Source organism: Rhodnius prolixus, unplaced genomic scaffold (assembly GCF_049639745.1).
Source record: "Rhodnius prolixus isolate KJV_2025 unplaced genomic scaffold, Rpr scaffold_8, whole genome shotgun sequence".
Lineage (NCBI taxonomy): Eukaryota > Metazoa > Arthropoda > Insecta > Hemiptera > Reduviidae > Rhodnius > Rhodnius prolixus.
Window position 1 is genome coordinate 17582785 of NW_027411593.1, and position 18542 is coordinate 17601326.

General features: G+C 33.7%; 1 protein-coding gene across 11 annotated transcripts in view; it reads right to left on the reverse strand.

Moving 5' to 3' along the window:
• Positions 1-18542, reverse strand: part of LOC141450977 (cell adhesion molecule 2-like) — a 673919-nt gene that overhangs the window by 110298 nt on the left and 545079 nt on the right. For all 11 annotated transcript variants that reach the window (XM_074121947.1, XM_074121937.1, XM_074121940.1 and 8 more), the window contains one exon: positions 1735-1949. In XM_074121947.1, the coding sequence (XP_073978048.1) occupies positions 1735-1949 (215 nt within the window). The remainder of the gene's footprint in view (positions 1-1734; positions 1950-18542) is intronic.

The following is an 18542-nucleotide window of genomic DNA, read 5'->3' on the forward strand; positions in this document are numbered from 1 at the left end:
TTTTACGGTTGTATAAACTTGTAATAATTCTAAAGTAATTTTTTAATATTCTGAGTTGTTTTTTTCTCTGTAATAAAATAAACATCGCTTAAAGTTTGCACTAAGTAAACAATAACTTTAAGTTTTTGGAAAGATATTGAGAAAAACAGTGGCTCAGTCTAGCCCGGTAGACATTACACGGAGAAAGTGTAAGTTCTCTCTTAGACTTAAGACTTTATCTCAAAAACTTCGCGATACTTCTCTTCCATTGTGCTAACAAACTAGAAGGTAATAGGTCTAATTAGTTTAACAAAATCAAACTTGAGTATTATAATATTTAGCGATAGAGGGATAACTTGTTGTAGAATCTTAACTGGATTTATTTGAGTTTAAAATTACCACATTTATTGTAGTTCCAGTAAAACCGGATTTAATACGAGAAATTCATCTCCATGGAGTTTGTAGCGTCTCAAAAACTCTTGCATTTCGCACTTGGCGGGAGATTGGATTGACATTTTTCACGAAACCTATTGTCACGTCGACAGTTCTCAACGTACTGACCTTAAACCGGTCTGCGGAGGGGAGGAATCAGGATACACGGCAGTGAGAATCCCTCCGGCCGTGAGAGCCTCAGTACACTTTCTTTCTGGACATGCCTCGTACAAAGAAAGGATATGCTTAAGATGCAGAAATAGGGCTAATATTGTCCTGATCTAGAATTCTGTGACCTTTTGACTGGTTGTCGTTGACTTGTTTTCTTACTTGTTTAGTGGGATTCATTTATTTAAATATACTTGAATATTAGTACAGTATGCATTAGCATAGATTTGAGTGTATAATTCTGCAATTGTATGTTTCAATGATCAAGTTAAAACTTACAAAAGAAAGAGAACGGTCGAAATCTCGGCAATATCTATTATATCTATTAGCACTAATAGTTCTAGAATAACTAACACTGGATTGCCAATCCGGAGTCAATGAGACTCCAAAAAAAATAGGAATGGTCTCTGTTTCCCCACATCTCATAGCTATCCCAAAATGCTCTTAGATATGCTATCACCACTCTCTCACACCATTCGATAGTCACGAGCTGAAGACCATGGAATTCTTAGTTTCTTTTTGCAGATTGGTTTACTTGAACCATAAGAATCATTTTGACTCCAGATTATTGCCTAAATGCTTATTTGATAAATTTTCATAGAAAGTATCAAGACACCAAAAGAAAAGCCTCTTTATAGCATTGATTTTCTGTCCGAATTGCAGCAAAAACTTGCAGCGAATTAGATAATTTCCGATCCGTGTCAACAGCGCACAGTAATTGAAAGAATAGTGAATGTAATTAAAAAAATGAAAAAGTCCCTGATCAGAAGCGGTCAATCAGGATTCTACGAAATACTGAAATTACTGCGATCCTAAGTTGAACTTAATCCCCTCTATGTTAAAGCCGATTTGTGGAGAAAATTTGTTTTTTCGTTCTTAATTCCCATATTCTTTCTCATCCTTTAACGCAAATTTTATTATTAAAATTGAAATCAATATAAAAAAAAAGAAAAAAATAAATTATGGAGTCAATATGACTCTACACTGGCAATAACTGACTAAGTTCGAGCATTGGCAATGCAGTCTTAAGTAACCTTACTATTTCCTGTAAACCACTTTAAAAAAAAAACACACTCCTATAATATTCACAGAAAGAAAGAAATGAATAAAAACTGTAACAATAAGAGAAATATAATCAAAATAATAAGAAATTACCTCAATATTGAGATCGATGAGGTATGGTATTGGAAATATCTTGATAGAAGGTGTTTCCCTGGGGAGATACCTGAATATTTCTCTGCCACCCTTATACCACTTCACTGAATACAGTGCGTCACCGCCCAAGTCAAACAAACACCTTAATACAGCCGTGTCGCCTTCTTGGACCGCCATCGGTACGAATAGCCGCACCTTGCCCAAACCAACCGCCACTGCAAGCAAACAAAATATAAACACAACAAATTTTATATTTCTTATTTAGTTTCAATTTAATTTTGGGATAATGGAAATTATAGGAACTTTTTACTTAAAAAAAAAAATTTAAATACCAACTTTGCTAAAAGAAAAGGAAAAATTATGAAATAAGAGCTGGAATGACCTGAAAAGCAGTGTATTTTGTCTATCCCCCCAATATCAGTATCAGAGCTATAACTTATACATTAGGTTGGTCTATTTTGGAAAATAACTGCAAAAAGTAAAGGAAAAATAATGAAATAAGAGCTAGAATGACTAGCAAAACAGTGTATTTTGTTTATCACCACCAATATCAGTATCAGAGCTATAATTTATACATTAGGTCGGTCTATTTTGGAAAATAACTGCAAAAAGTAAAGGAAAAATCATGAAATAAGAGCTAGAATGACTAGCAAAACAGTGTATTTTGTTTATCACCACCGATATCAGTATCAGAGCTATAATTTATACATTAGATCGATCTGTTTTGGAAAATAACTGCAAAAAGTAAAGGAAATATCATGAAATAAGAGCTAGAATGACTAGCAAAACAGTGTATTTTGTTTATCACCACCGATATCAGTATCAGAGCTATAATTTATACATTAGGTCGGTCTATTTTGGAAAATAACTGCAAAAAGTAAAGGAAAAATCATGAAATAAGAGCTAGAATGACTAGCAAAACAGTGTATTTTGTTTATCACCACCGATATCAGTATCAGAGCTATAATTTATACATTAGATCGATCTGTTTTGGAAAATAACTGCAAAAAGTAAAGGAAATATCATGAAATAAGAGCTAGAATGACTAGCAAAACAGTGTATTTTGTTTATCACCACCGATATCAGTATCAGAGCTATAATTTATACATTAGGTCGGTCTATTTTGGAAAATAACTGCAAAAAGTAAAGGAAAAATCATGAAATAAGAGCTAGAATGACTAGCAAAACAGTGTATTTTGTTTATCACCACCGATATCAGTATCAGAGCTATAATTTATACATTAGGTCGATCTATTTTGGAAAATAACTGCAAAAAGTAAAGGAAAAATCATGAAATAAGAGCTAGAATGACTAGCAAAACAGTGTATTTTGTTTATCACCACCGATATCAGTATCAGAGCTATAATTTATACATTAGGTCGATCTATTTTGGAAAATAACTGCAAAAAGTAAAGGAAAAATCATGAAATAAGAGCTAGAATGACTAGCAAAACAGTGTATTTTGTTTATCACCACCGATATCAGTATCAGAGCTATAATTTATACATTAGGTCGATCTATTTTGGAAAATAACTGCAAAAAGTAAAGGAAAAATCATGAAATAAGAGCTAGAATGACTAGCAAAACAGTGTATTTTGTTTATCACCACCGATATCAGTATCAGAGCTATAATTTATACATTAGGTCGGTCTATTTTGGAAAATAACTGCAAAAAGTAAAGGAAAAATCATGAAATAAGAGCTAGAATGACTAGCAAAACAGTGTATTTTGTTTATCACCACCGATATCAGTATCAGAGCTATAATTTATACATTAGGTCGATCTATTTTGGAAAATAACTGCAAAAAGTAAAGGAAAAATCATGAAATAAGAGCTAGAATGACTAGCAAAACAGTGTATTTTGTTTATCACCACCGATATCAGTATCAGAGCTATAATTTATACATTAGGTCGGTCTATTTTGGAAAATAACTGCAAAAAGTAAAGGAAAAATCATGAAATAAGAGCTAGAATGACTAGCAAAACAGTGTATTTTGTTTATCACCACCGATATCAGTATCAGAGCTATAATTTATACATTAGGTCGATCTATTTTGGAAAATAACTGCAAAAAGTAAAGGAAAAATCATGAAATAAGAGCTAGAATGACTAGCAAAACAGTGTATTTTGTTTATCACCACCGATATCAGTATCAGAGCTATAATTTATACATTAGGTCGATCTATTTTGGAAAATAACTGCAAAAAGTAAAGGAAAAATCATGAAATAAGAGCTAGAATGACTAGCAAAACAGTGTATTTTGTCTATCACCTCCGATATCAGAGCTATAATTTATACATTAGGTCGATCTATTTTGGAAAATAACTGCAAAAAGTAAAGGAAAAATCATGAAATAAGAGCTAGAATGACTAGCAAAACAGTGTATTTTGTTTATCACCACCGATATCAGTATCAGAGCTATAATTTATACATTAGGTCGGTCTATTTTGGAAAATAACTGCAAAAAGTAAAGGAAAAATCATGAAATAAGAGCTAGAATGACTAGCAAAACAGTGTATTTTGTTTATCACCACCGATATCAGTATCAGAGCTATAATTTATACATTAGGTCGATCTATTTTGGAAAATAACTGCAAAAAGTAAAGGAAAAATCATGAAATAAGAGCTAGAATGACTAGCAAAACAGTGTATTTTGTTTATCACCACCGATATCAGTATCAGAGCTATAATTTATACATTACGTCGATCTATTTTGGAAAATAACTGCAAAAAGTAAAGGAAAAATCATGAAATAAGAGCTAGAATGACTAGCAAAACAGTGTATTTTGTCTATCACCTCCGATATCAGAGCTATAATTTATACATTAGGTCGGTCTATTTTGGAAAATAACTGCAAAAAGTAAAGGAAAAATCATGAAATAAGAGCTAGAATGACTAGCAAAACAGTGTATTTTGTTTATCACCACCGATATCAGTATCAGAGCTATAATTTATACATTAGGTCGATCTATTTTGGAAAATAACTGCAAAAAGTAAAGGAAAAATCATGAAATAAGAGCTAGAATGACTAGCAAAACAGTGTATTTTGTTTATCACCACCGATATCAGTATCAGAGCTATAATTTATACATTAGGTCGATCTATTTTGGAAAATAACTGCAAAAAGTAAAGGAAAAATCATGAAATAAGAGCTAGAATGACTAGCAAAACAGTGTATTTTGTCTATCACCTCCGATATCAGAGCTATAATTTATACATTAGGTCGATCTATTTTGGAAAATAACTGCAAAAAGTAAAGGAAAAATCATGAAATAAGAGCTAGAATGACTAGCAAAACAGTGTATTTTGTTTATCACCACCGATATCAGTATCAGAGCTATAATTTATACATTAGGTCGGTCTATTTTGGAAAATAACTGCAAAAAGTAAAGGAAAAATCATGAAATAAGAGCTAGAATGACTAGCAAAACAGTGTATTTTGTTTATCACCACCGATATCAGTATCAGAGCTATAATTTATACATTAGGTCGATCTATTTTGGAAAATAACTGCAAAAAGTAAAGGAAAAATCATGAAATAAGAGCTAGAATGACTAGCAAAACAGTGTATTTTGTTTATCACCACCGATATCAGTATCAGAGCTATAATTTATACATTAGGTCGATCTATTTTGGAAAATAACTGCAAAAAGTAAAGGAAAAATCATGAAATAAGAGCTAGAATGACTAGCAAAACAGTGTATTTTGTCTATCACCTCCGATATCAGAGCTATAATTTATACATTAGGTCGATCTATTTTGGAAAATAACTGCAAAAAGTAAAGGAAAAATCATGAAATAAGAGCTAGAATGACTAGCAAAACAGTGTATTTTGTCTATCACCTCGGATATCAGTATCAGAGCTATAATTTATACATTAGGTCGATCTATTTTGGAAAATAACTGCAAAAAGTAAAGTAAAAATCATGAAATAAGAGCTAGAATGACTAGCAAAACAGTGTATTTTGTTTATCACCACCGATATCAGTATCAGAGCTATAATTTATACATTAGGTCGATCTATTTTGGAAAATAACTGCAAAAAGTAAAGGAAAAATAATGAAATAAGAGCTAGAATGACTAGCAAAACAGTGTATTTTGTCTATCACCTCCGATATCAGTATCAGAGCTATAATTTATACATTAGGTCGATCTATTTTGGAAAATAACTGCAAAAAGTAAAGGAAAAATCATGAAATAAGAGCTAGAATGACTAGCAAAACAGTGTATTTTGTCTATCACCTCCGATATCAGTATCAGAGCTATAATTTATACATTAGGTCGATCTATTTTGGAAAATAACTGCAAAAAGTAAAGGAAAAATAATGAAATAAGAGCTAGAATGACTAGCAAAACAGTGTATTTTGTCTATCACCTCCGATATCAGTATCAGAGCTATAATTTATACATTAGGTCGGTCTATTTTGGAAAATAACTGCAAAAAGTAAAGGAAAAATCATGAAATAAGAGCTAGAATGACTAGCAAAACAGTGTATTTTGTTTATCACCACCGATATCAGTATCAGAGCTATAATTTATACATTAGGTCGATCTATTTTGGAAAATAACTGCAAAAAGTAAAGGAAAAATCATGAAATAAGAGCTAGAATGACTAGCAAAACAGTGTATTTTGTTTATCACCACCGATATCAGTATCAGAGCTATAATTTATACATTAGGTCGATCTATTTTGGAAAATAACTGCAAAAAGTAAAGGAAAAATCATGAAATAAGAGCTAGAATGACTAGCAAAACAGTGTATTTTGTTTATCACCACCGATATCAGTATCAGAGCTATAATTTATACATTAGGTCGATCTATTTTGGAAAATAACTGCAAAAAGTAAAGGAAAAATCATGAAATAAGAGCTAGAATGACTAGCAAAACAGTGTATTTTGTTTATCACCACCGATATCAGAGCTATAATTCATACATTAGGTCGGTCTACTTTGGAACAGCAAGTACGTATTAGAAGAAAAGTAAAAATTAGGAAAAAAGAGCTAGAATGACCAGGATAAGCAGTATATTTTGTGAGAGATTGAAATGATTAACATTTAGTTAAACTTTGTGATAGGTTCACTTAATATTTTATAAGTTCTACTAAAAAACAATTTTACCTCTTTATACACAATAATCTATCTATATTTTTAATCATAACTTGCTAGTGCAAAATCTGAAACAAGATGGAGGTTGCAAGTTATTAATAAAACAACATTTACTTTTTAATTTAAAATTGTAAAGAGGGAAGAAGGCAAATTGTGGTAGTGACACTGTAACATTGCAATTTGATCAAACATTCGAAATAACTACGAGGGTCGTTTGAAAAGTCCGTGCAAAAATAAAAACTACTTAATTTTTTGGGGTAAACCTTTTTTCTTTTTCAACATAGTCTCCTTTTAGGTTTATACTCTTCGTCCAACGCTGCTCTAGTTTGTTGATCCCTTCCGAATAATAGGATTTGTCCAAGTCTGAAAAATAGCCATTCGTTTCTGCAATCACCTCCTCGTTTGAATAAAATCTTTTTTCCGCCAGCCATTTCTTCATATTGGGGAACAAATAGTAGTCCGAGGGAGCCAAGTCTGGAGAATAGGGGGGATGTGAAACGAGTTGGAACCCTATTTCCATTAATTTTGCGACCACAACTGCTGAGGTGTGAGCTGGTGCGTTGTCGTGATGGAAAAGGACTTTTTTGTGGGCCAATCGTGGGCGTTTTTCTTGCAGCTCGGTTTTCAAACGGTCCAATAACGATGAATAATATGCACCTGTAATAGTTTTACCCTTTTCCAGATAGTCGATGAGGATTATTCCTTGCGAATCCCAAAAGACAGTCGCCATAATCTTTCCGGCCGAAGGAACGGTCTTCGCCTTTTTTGGCGCAGATTCCCCCTTGGTAACCCATTGTTTAGATTGTTCTTTGGTCTCAGGAGTGTAGTGATGTATCCATGTTTCATCCACAGTGACGAAACGACGCTTAAAGTCCTGCGGATTCTTCTGGAACAGCTGCAAACCGCCCTTGCAACACTTCACACGATTTCGTTTTTGGTCAAGCGTGAGCAATCGCGGCACCCATCTTGCGGATAGCTTTGTCATGTCCAAATGTTGATGCAAAATATTATGTACCCGTTCATTCGAGATGCCCACAGCACTAGCAATCTCACGCACCTTCACTCTTCTGTCATCCATCACCATATCATGGATTTTATCAATGATTTCTGGAGTAGTAACCTCAACAGGGCGTCCAGAACGTTCAGCGTCACTTGTGCCCATATGGCCACTCCGAAAATTTTGAAACCACTTATAAACTGTTCTAATCGAAGGTGCAGAGTCACCATAATGTTTATCAAGCTTCTCTTTAGTCTCCTCAGGCGTTTTGCCTTTCATAACGTAGTGTTTAATCAACACACGAAATTCTTTTTCGTCCATTTTTTGAAAATCACTCGATTTCCTCGATTCAAACGAATGCCAAACACAAAGAAATTGACCGATCTGGATGAAACTTGGTGTGTGTTCTTCCAAGAGATGCAACTAACTAAACATAACCTCGATACGCGCCAGTAATGCTATCTCTCTGACTCTGCACGGACTTTTCAAACGACCCTTGTAGAGTACGATCTAGCCCAACAATTTGTCATGTGGAAATTCGAAAATAATTTTGTGCCGAATGGTGAAGTAAAAATTAGAAACCAGAGCTACCTTTGGAAATTTTGTTTTAATCTCCTCTGTATTTTGAATGGTTTTATTGTGTAAAAAGTTGTCCGTGGCTCGATGGAGGGTGTCTGGTTAGTGATGATAGGAAATATCCAGCTGGGTGAAGCAGAAGTGGGCGAAATTCAAGACAGCCCTTTACCTTCCGATGAACCGCACAATGCGATGAGTAATGGCAAAGAAGTGCGCTGTTGTACAGTCTGTTAAAGGGCTTACTAGCGTACTGAAGCTACGTGCCCTTTGGTACGATATCTCAGCCAGAAGATCAATCTACTACACCCCTTCTATCTGCCTTGTCCCCACCACTAACTCAAACATCAACACATTAACTCTGGGACCCCATTGACCACATCTCCGATTATAGGACTGTACGTAGTGTGGGTTCAGGGTATTATTATCATTGGTACTCTTCACTCTTCTAGCATTGCTATGCACAGGTTTCCGGCAGGATGCTTATTTACATCGATTCCTGTCATCCATTATCCATTATTACCTTCTTGCAGGATCCTTTTGCACACACTTTCCACCAACTCTCCGAGTTCACACTGCTTTCAGCTCTCTCCGTAAGTTTGGACCACTGTACACCACCGGTATTCCAATATTATTTATTTATACAGTTTATAAATTTAAAAATAGTACATTTTTATTGCGTTGAATAAGTAAGGGAATAAATTTCATGAAATAACTTTCCAGAATAAGGTTTCTTTTAATGGACCTCACTCCTGGAAAGAATGTAAAAAAAACAAAGAAAACGTTATTTAAATCTTCTTCGTCTCCAGACTTCTCTGTAACTCTGAATTCTCTTCTAAACCCTAAACGTACATAAATTAGGGCGCCTTCGCTCTGTATACATTGAAAACTTAAATTATTGCTTTTTTTTTTATTTAAGGCGAAGCAACATTTAAAGTAATTGGCACCTGGAGCCTTTTCCAGTGATATCGGACAGTTCTCCGTTACAGATCAACACACTGCATACAATTGGCCAGTAAGCCGTGATTTGAACCCAGAATATCAGCGAAGGTAACCAATGCTCTAACCACATGGCTAATACCTTCAAATCAAAGGATGTATTTTACTTTTACCTTGAAAAAATGAGTTATGAATGGTAAAAAATAGAAATTAAAAAAATATTTAAGTAGAGAAAAATTGCTCTTTAGAAGATTATATGGTAATAAAATCGGAGAAAACATACAGAAATACATAGTTATTTAATTGGGCTGGTGGGTGCAATTAAATTTCAGACACGATTTCAGATAATTCTCACTCGAGTGTGCACCTAAAGGAGAGTGAAAATAACACTTCCCTCAAGTGTCCAATACTAATTTATTTGTGCAACAGTTTCAATACTTTAGAAGGTAAATGCTCTATGGCAGCGTTTCCCAACCTTTTTTTGGCTCGCGTACCGCTTGGTAGTACATCATGCTAAATTGTACCACTTCGTAAAAATGATTGCATTTCGTGAAATTAGTTATTTTATTATTATTATTATCTTTCTTTGTATAGAGATACAATGTATCCGTTGCAAAGGAGTTCAAGTTCATGTTCACTATAAACTTTGTAAAGTGTAAGATCTTAGTTTTAAAACTTTTTTTAAATAATTAAAAATTGCGTACATATTTTTCTTTTCAAAATTATTAATTAATTTACAAAGTTCTTCTTTAGGATTATTATATTTGTGCCCAAATCTTCTAAATTAATTTCTTTTAAGCATTCAACTAACTGTAAGTACCAATTAAAATTAATGTTGCTTGGATAGAGCTTACACATTACAATCAGTCTCTTTAAGCAGATTTTTTACATAGTTGTCATTTAAGCTCTGTCACATGATAATTCTATTAAATTTTCTTTATCTTTTATTGATAATTACATAGCATTTCCTAAATTTTCTTTATAGAAAGGGTTTGAAATCCAATTATCATTTGTGTTTTCGGGTTTTGGGAAAATACTCCATGAAAGACAATTTTAATTCTGTTAAATGTGCTATTATATTTTCTCGTATACCTTGAGGCAGACTAACCTTATTACTATACTTATTAACAACTTTACAGTATAATATTATTAATTAAAATAATTTTTATTTATTATAGGAAAAAAACGTTTCTATATTTTTATGATTTAATTTTTTTTAAATTTTTTAAATCCGCCATTATTGATTATTTTTAGGGCCTCTCCTCTTTGCGTAGATTGCAATGAGGAGGAGGATTTCAAACATATAATAATGATATGTCCACGTTATGTGGTGGAAAGGAAACGAATGTTTGACGACTTATTCAGATATTTAGATGCACCATTTCACTACGAAGACATAATATTCTCCACCAATATCTATGTGCTTGAATCTGTAGCAGAGCTAGCAATGAAATATGAATGTATTTAAAAGCTATAGCCGAATTAGAATGAATGGAAGAAAATGCTTAGAGAAGGATTACGTGATTTTAATTTCGGTTAAGCTGTAAGGATGGCAGGAATATAGAGTACTCATCCATCCATTAGTAGTAAGGTTTATGTAAATAGTTTGAATAAGTTTGAACGTCACTTTATTAATTTTATTTTAAGCTAGAAGTCAACTTAATAAGCTTGCCGACAAAAATAATGTGACGAAGTATGGAGTAACCTTTATTCACTGGTTCATAAAGAACTGTAGTTGGAACTATTATATTGTTCAGTAACATTAATCAAATTAACAGCAAATCAAGGGCTTACTTAGTACAATAGAAGGACATTTCATTGTAGTTCTACTGCAGCTGCCCGAAGAGCGAGGCCCAGTCATTGGAAGAACGCCTACAAGGTGCTAATTGTTGGAAACGCTTTAATGTAATACTGCACCTTACAACTTAATTAAGCTCCAAAGTGTTTGCAGTGGTTGAATTATTCACTGTTTGAATTCAGTCTTAGCTTCCACTATTGTATTAATTAAATCACAAATTTGCAATAAGAATCTCAACTAAAGAATGAGTTTAAGCAGGTAATATTTTAATAAAAGCGCCTAGCGTTATTAATCTTTCTGTTTTTACTTACTGGAAGGAGTTGATGGAAAAATTATTGGTATTATAAATGAAATAGATGAAAAAAATAAAACAAATCAGCTGATTGCTGACTAAATTCGACTTAACACTAGAACTACCACACCAGTCAAAATGACTGGTTTTGCGATTATATTTTAAAATTCCTATTTCATGTTACATTTTTTTCTCGCAACAATGTCATGACTTTTGCGGCGATAACTCAAGAAATAGTAAAATGAATATAATTTTTTTTTTCTTTTTATTCAACGAATACAAGATAATTTTGTATCATGACTACTTATACCCAGCACCAGTCAAAATGACTGCTACCAGTTTAAGTGTAAAAGCATCCAGTAATTTGCTTACCGATCACGAATTAACAAATTTACTAGTTTTGTACAACTACAAAATGGCAAATAAAAGAGACAATTCTGAAAGAAAGGATTGTCCGAAAAAGAAAACGCTCACCTTCCCCAAGTTCCGATTAAGAGGACGAAACAGGAATCGAATTTGAAGAGGAAAGTGATGCCATTTTAGAAATCGATGAAACTGAATGTACAGGATATGGGGAAAGCTACAACAAGGCCAGGAAAAAAAGATTGGTTGGAATGCATAATATGCCGGAAGTGGTTCCACGAAAATTGCTCTTCTTTTGCATACGCTTGCCAAAATTGTAGTAAAACCGCATTTAAAAAGAAGAATAATAAGTAAATATTAAGTAACCATTCATTTTTTTCTGTTATTTTTACGTTTAACTAGCGCAATTTCATTTAGAATATGTGGCCATCTCTCCCAAGCTACATTGGCCAACTCACCCAACCTAGTGGGGATAGATGGCCAATTGCTATTTTTTTTTTGTAAGAATAAAAAAATGTTTCCCTCAGCATTTTTTTCCTCCACTTATGTTTGTGAGCGTATGAGGTTTCTAAAAATAATAATAAAGTAAGCCCAGCCCTTACCAAACATTTGCAGGCACCCTTCAAATAAAATGGTAGCCAACTCACCCTACTTTACTATAAAAAATGATTACAAATATAAACTTTATGTAATCACAATTTCTGATTTTATTTTTATAAGCCCTGAAAATGGCAAAACGATCTCTGAAATTTCGGAAAACCTGAACGATATAGGAATGGAATGCTTCGTTTTTAGTGTTGGTAGTTCTAGTGTTAATTAATTTAAAATTAATGGAAACAAAACTATTTTTTTAAGCCAAGTTTTCCGAAATATTATGGGTCAGCTTGTGGACCTAAAGCTGACTTCACGGGAAAATTTATTATCACACTTGCCAGGTCTCTTATTTGGTATCCAAAAGTAAAAAAATTGCTCTATGCTTGCGAAACTATAATTATACTGGCCGTGACAATAATCATAGATTTAGTGCTTTGAACTGAAACTACACCTGTTTGAAAGACGATTCTCCTTAACAATGATATAACTTTGAAAGAATAGATAAAATGGTAGAGAGTTGAAGAAATGGTGAAAATACCAGTATATGAAAAGCTAATCGATGAAGACAGCAAATCAACGCTTTTAGCGGATGTTCGACTGAACTGCTTAAATAATGAAAAGTCAAAAAGAATTAATTACCAAAGATCTGTTGTTAGATGACAGGCAGCCTTATCTAGCTGTCAACGCACACCCGATTAAGGATTGCCGAAGGTTGATGGAAATAATGGATAAATTAAGGTTGATGGAAATAATGGATAAATTAAGGATAATACAATATAGAAGTAAGATGTTTGGATAGAATATCTTAAGATTACTTCAGACTTCGCATCTATTAAAAGGTTTGATGAGGAGCAACAGTTGTTACATTAAAATTGATCAAGTCTCTCACTTTCCATCGCTGTCCTCTTCCCAGATATTATCTCTCTCTCCTTATAACCTTTCTTTCCGACTTTAAAACCCTTATTAACCCACTAATCACACTCCTAACCATTAACATCACCGTGCTATTACCTAAACAGTCGGAAATCAAAGATTTACAATTCTATGTCTATTTCCTCATGCTCAAGTAATAATTTGAGCGACCGATTTCTCTGTCCCACTAAAGTTCCTTTGTTTTCTCTCCTGTGAAAGCAGCAGTTCCAAATAGACGTAGCTGATCTTCCTTTACATCCTAGCAACTAGAAACTTAGACATTTCCTGATGATGCTGCTATGATCTCTCTTCCCATTTCGAACCTATTTCGCCTGTAAGCATCTTTCAGAACATCTATTCTTAATAGAAAAATGGTACGCAAAATACCAGTTTTAAACTAAACAATCTTTTTTTTCTGGAGTTAAACTCAAAATACATGTTGCTTTCTACTTCGGGTAGAGTACGCTATTTTGGATTACATATGGACAAACGACTAATTTGGAATTCTCCCTCGTGTCATAAAAGAATGGAAACTACTAGACGAGTACGAATTCAATTGTTTTCAAAACTTCTCAACAAACGATGAAAACTTACATTACAAAACAAACTTACTTTGTACTTTTACTGTGACTGTTGTGAACTATCAGTGTGCGGTTACGCTAATTTTACCGAATCCAATCCTTACAATCTAAAAATTCCTACGAAAAACCACTAATGCTCTTTTATCTTCAACGAAACCCTACATCATGGCCTGACGACCTTTTCGCTCTCTTTGTATCCGATCTGCTAAAAACCCAACAGCAAAGATTACATAACTCCTTCTCCTATCACCACCATCATCAGGTCCAACATCTTTCAATCATAACCTTATCTAGTACACTTTTCAGACAACTCAGTGCCAATAATCTCGTGATCATTTGAACTAATCCAATACCCTGATTTATCAAAAAAAAAAAAAAGTAAAAGTAAAGAAATTGCCTATTTTTTTCAGGCGGGGCTTAACGTCGAACTACCAATTAGGTGTCGTGGACGGAGGCGACTAGCAAACATACTTTACTGTAAATCTCTTTTATTAACCATTAAATAAAATCCAAGGCCTAAGACCGGGAATCGAACCCGGTACCACTATACACATTAGCTTTACTGGTCTCGCCTCTAACCGCTCGGCTACCGTGGCGCCTATCTGATTTAATACAGTAGAATATTGTTTTCACAAGTCACTAATGCCAATTTTGCTGTCGAATCATGTTTGCTAATTAATATGGGTTATATATATGCTTATACAAAGAAGATATGTTGAAGCCCCAAGTTGTGAAGCAAATTTCTTTTAATTTTCAAGAATGTTTACAATATTTATTTATTATTTTTTTTAGATGCATGTTAAAGTTCGTGGCGATTTGTACCAATAAGTAAAAACGTTGCTAGAAACTCTTGTCTGCAAAACATATTAGTAGCTTACTGTAAGAAAAGGAATCAGAAAGCTGTAGAGGATAATCATACAGAACAGAAAGATGCACCACAGGAAGATAATGTTAAAAAATGTGGTTAAATGAGGGAAGATAGTATACTCTGGGATAATTATGGTAGTGCGAAGTGAAAATAACACAATTTCCGCCGGAGGTTCGGTAGTTTCAAAAATATATAAAGCGTACGGTAACTTAAATACTCGTAAAGTTGCTCAGATCGGTTTAAATTTTTGTACAATTATTTCAATATTGAAATATGTGTCAAGATACCTAATGAAGGATTGAAATAAAGTGAATAATAAAATCTAAATTATTATTAGATAATAATAAAAAGTTTATAGAATATTTTTTTCTAAATCGACTGCGATTAATTTAAATGAAAGCTGTAAGTACAACTTACCAAATACTTTTATATAACTGCATTTGTATGAGGTTTGTGTGATGATCGAATTAATTAAAACAAGAAACGAATTAATAAATCAAAGTGTATATACTCATTAATTCAAAATTAATAAATATAAATGCAAAATAAATCAACTTTTACGAAAATTTTCATGAGAAAATAAATTTTTAATTGCAAAAAGCAGTTGGTAAAAAAATTTGAACTTGTTTAATTAAAAGTAATAATAAACTGCAATATTCAAGAGTAAAGTACTCAAGAAACTGATTATAAAGATACAAAAATTTATTTATATTAATGGTTTGGTGGAAGGGCAAGACATTTTCGAAAGTGAGTTTTCACTGTTCAGAAGTAAGACAACTTTAAAAATTTGTAGTTTGAACAAAATATCTAGAAAACAAGAACAAACAACTGCAGGAAGATTTCGGAGATCAAATGCAGAAACTAGATTTGGCAGATATTTGGAATAGATCGGTATAATCATGGTTTGAAATAACAAAATATATTGAATTTTCCAAAAACTAAAATACGTGTAAAACATACGAGGGTCGTTTGAAAAGTCCGTGCAAAAATAGAAACTACTTAATTTTTTGGGGTAAACCATTTTTCTTTTTCAACATAGTCTCCTTTTAGGCTTATACACATCGTCCAACTAGTTTGTTGATCCCTTCCGAATAATAGGATTTGTCCAAGTCTGAAAAATAGCCATTCGTTTCTGCAATCACCTCCTCGTTTGAATAAAATCTTTTTCCCGCCAGCCATTTCTTCATATTGGGGAAGAAATAGTAGTCCGAGGGAGCCTAGTCTGGAGAATAGGGGGGATGTGAAACGAGTTGGAACCCTATTTCCATTAATTTTGCGACCACAACTGTTGAGGTGTGAGCTGGTGCGTTGTCGTGATGGAAAAGGACTTTTTTGTGGGCCAATCGTGGGCGTTTTTCTTGCAGCTCGGTTTTCAAACGGTCCAATAACGATGAATAATATGCACCTGTTTTACCCTTTTCCAGATAGTCGATGAGGATTATTCCTTGCGAATCCCAAAAGACAGTCGCCATAATCTTTCCGGCCGAAGGAACGGTCTTCGCCTTTTTTGGCGCAGATTTCCCCATTGGTAACCCATTATTTAGATTGTTCTTTGGTCTCAGGAGTGTAATGATGTATCCATGTTTCATCCACAGAGACGAAACGACGCTTACAGTCCTGCGGATTCTTCTGGAACAGCTGCAAACCGTCCTTGCAACACTTCACACGATTTCGTTTTTGGTCAAGCGTGAGCAATCGCGGCACCCATCTTGCGGATAGCTTTGTCATGTCCAAATGTTGATGCAAAATATTATGTACCCGTTCATTCGAGATGCCCACAGCACTAGCAATCTCACACACCTTCACTCTTCTGTCATCCATCACCATATCATGGATTTTATCAATGATTTCTGGAGTAGTAACCTCAACAGGGCGTCCATAACGTTCAGCGTCACTTGTGGCCCATATGGCCACTCTGAAAATTTTGAAACCACTTATAAACTGTTCTAATCGAAGGTGCAGAGTCACCATAATGTTTATCAAGCTTCTCTTTAGTCTCCTGAGGCGTTTTGCCTTTCATAAAGTAGTGTTTAATCAACACACGAAATTCTTTTTCGTCCATTTTTTGAAAATCACTCGACTTCCTCGATTCAAACGAATGCCAAACACAAAGAAATTGACCGATCTGGCTGAAACTTGGTGTGCGTTCTTCCAAGAGATGCTACTAACTAAACATAACCTCGAAACGCGCCAGTAGTGCTATCTCTCTGACTTTGCACGGACTTTTCAAACGACCCTCGTATTTAAAAAAAAAGAAAAAAGGAAGGTTACATTTTAGAAGGAAAGTTAAAGTAGAAAACTAACTGATGAGAAAGATAGAGAAGTTCACAATCACAGGGTGAATAGCAAAAAGGAAATTGTTGCAGCCCGCTAATGAAAAATAACTGTATCAATCAAAGAAATAGAATAAGAGAAGAGTTGAATAGAGGGCTAATTGGACAACGGGGACCATAAGCTGCAATGACTCTGAACAACCTGCTAATGGGGTTAGTCTGGGCTAGAGAGATAATACTGATATGGTAGACAGTCATGTTGATGTCTAATTGCATTTCGAAGTTCTAAATTCCAATGTAGAATATATATTTAATGTATTTCTATCACCTAGTAATTGTATTTCTGTCAGAATGCAATCTTGTTCGACATTGCTATTATTGGATATTATTTTTAGGTTTTATTTTAAGGCGTAATTGTATTTTCTATCAATTTTTTTTTCATTTTAGTTATTTTTTTTTTTTTTTTTTTTTTTTTTTTTTTTTTTTTTTTTTTTTTTTTTTTGGCGCATCAACAGCTGAGGTTATTAGCGCCCGGAGCTTTTTCCAGTGCACTGCCGGCCTCCGGACAGTGTTCTCTCGTTACAGACAACACTGTCCATCACCGGACAGTGAGCTGTAAGAAGCTCCTAGGAAGAGAAAATCTAAGGGTCAGCTGCTGGATTCGAACCCGGGACCTCCGCGTGGGAGTCCAGTATGCTAACCTCTTAGCTAATCCCTTCCCTAGGAGTTTTTAGTTATTGTTTTGGAGAATTTTTAATGAATTATTGAACAGTTAGTTCTTATCGCGCTTTTTATAAAAGAAACAGATATAATATTAATGAGCTCAGTACTTTTTATGTACGATTTCTAGCCAACTAATTGGGAACTATAAAATAATGTTTGTTTAAATGCTAGAGCTAGAGCTTAAATACATAAGCTTAAATACTATTGCTTAGTATTTATTTAGTTCTATTCCAAGTGCCAATTTGTGATTATTTAGCCCAGATTTGAATTTTTGTTTCTGATGAAACACTTTAATTATTCTGTGAATATCCGAGAAATTTTGTTTTTATATCAGGAAAATGGAGTGGCCTCTACTGCCTATGTCTCAAAATGTAAGCAAAGATTGGGTTTCACGAATCATTATGAAGTTGGTTTGAATTCTGATGGAACACTAAAATTTTACTGCACCATTATTTCAAACCATTCAGGGTTTCTGATGGAACAAACCTTAAACCATGTTGTTTTAGTTTTTAACTTACATCGGTTACAAGGATTGTTTTTGTTCAAATTCTGAACTGTCATGATGTCAAAAAAAAAAACTTTGTTGCTGTCTGCCTGATTTGCTCAAAAAGTTTTAAGAAGTGGCATTGATGTAACTGCTACTTCACCAATAATCACTTCATGATGAATAAAGCCATAATAATGGCAGTTTGCTGGTTTCAATTTATTGCATCCTAATTTTTCTTTTATTTTCATCAGATATGTCTGCATCGTTGGATGTTCAATCTCGAGCAAAGTATGTTTATGGTT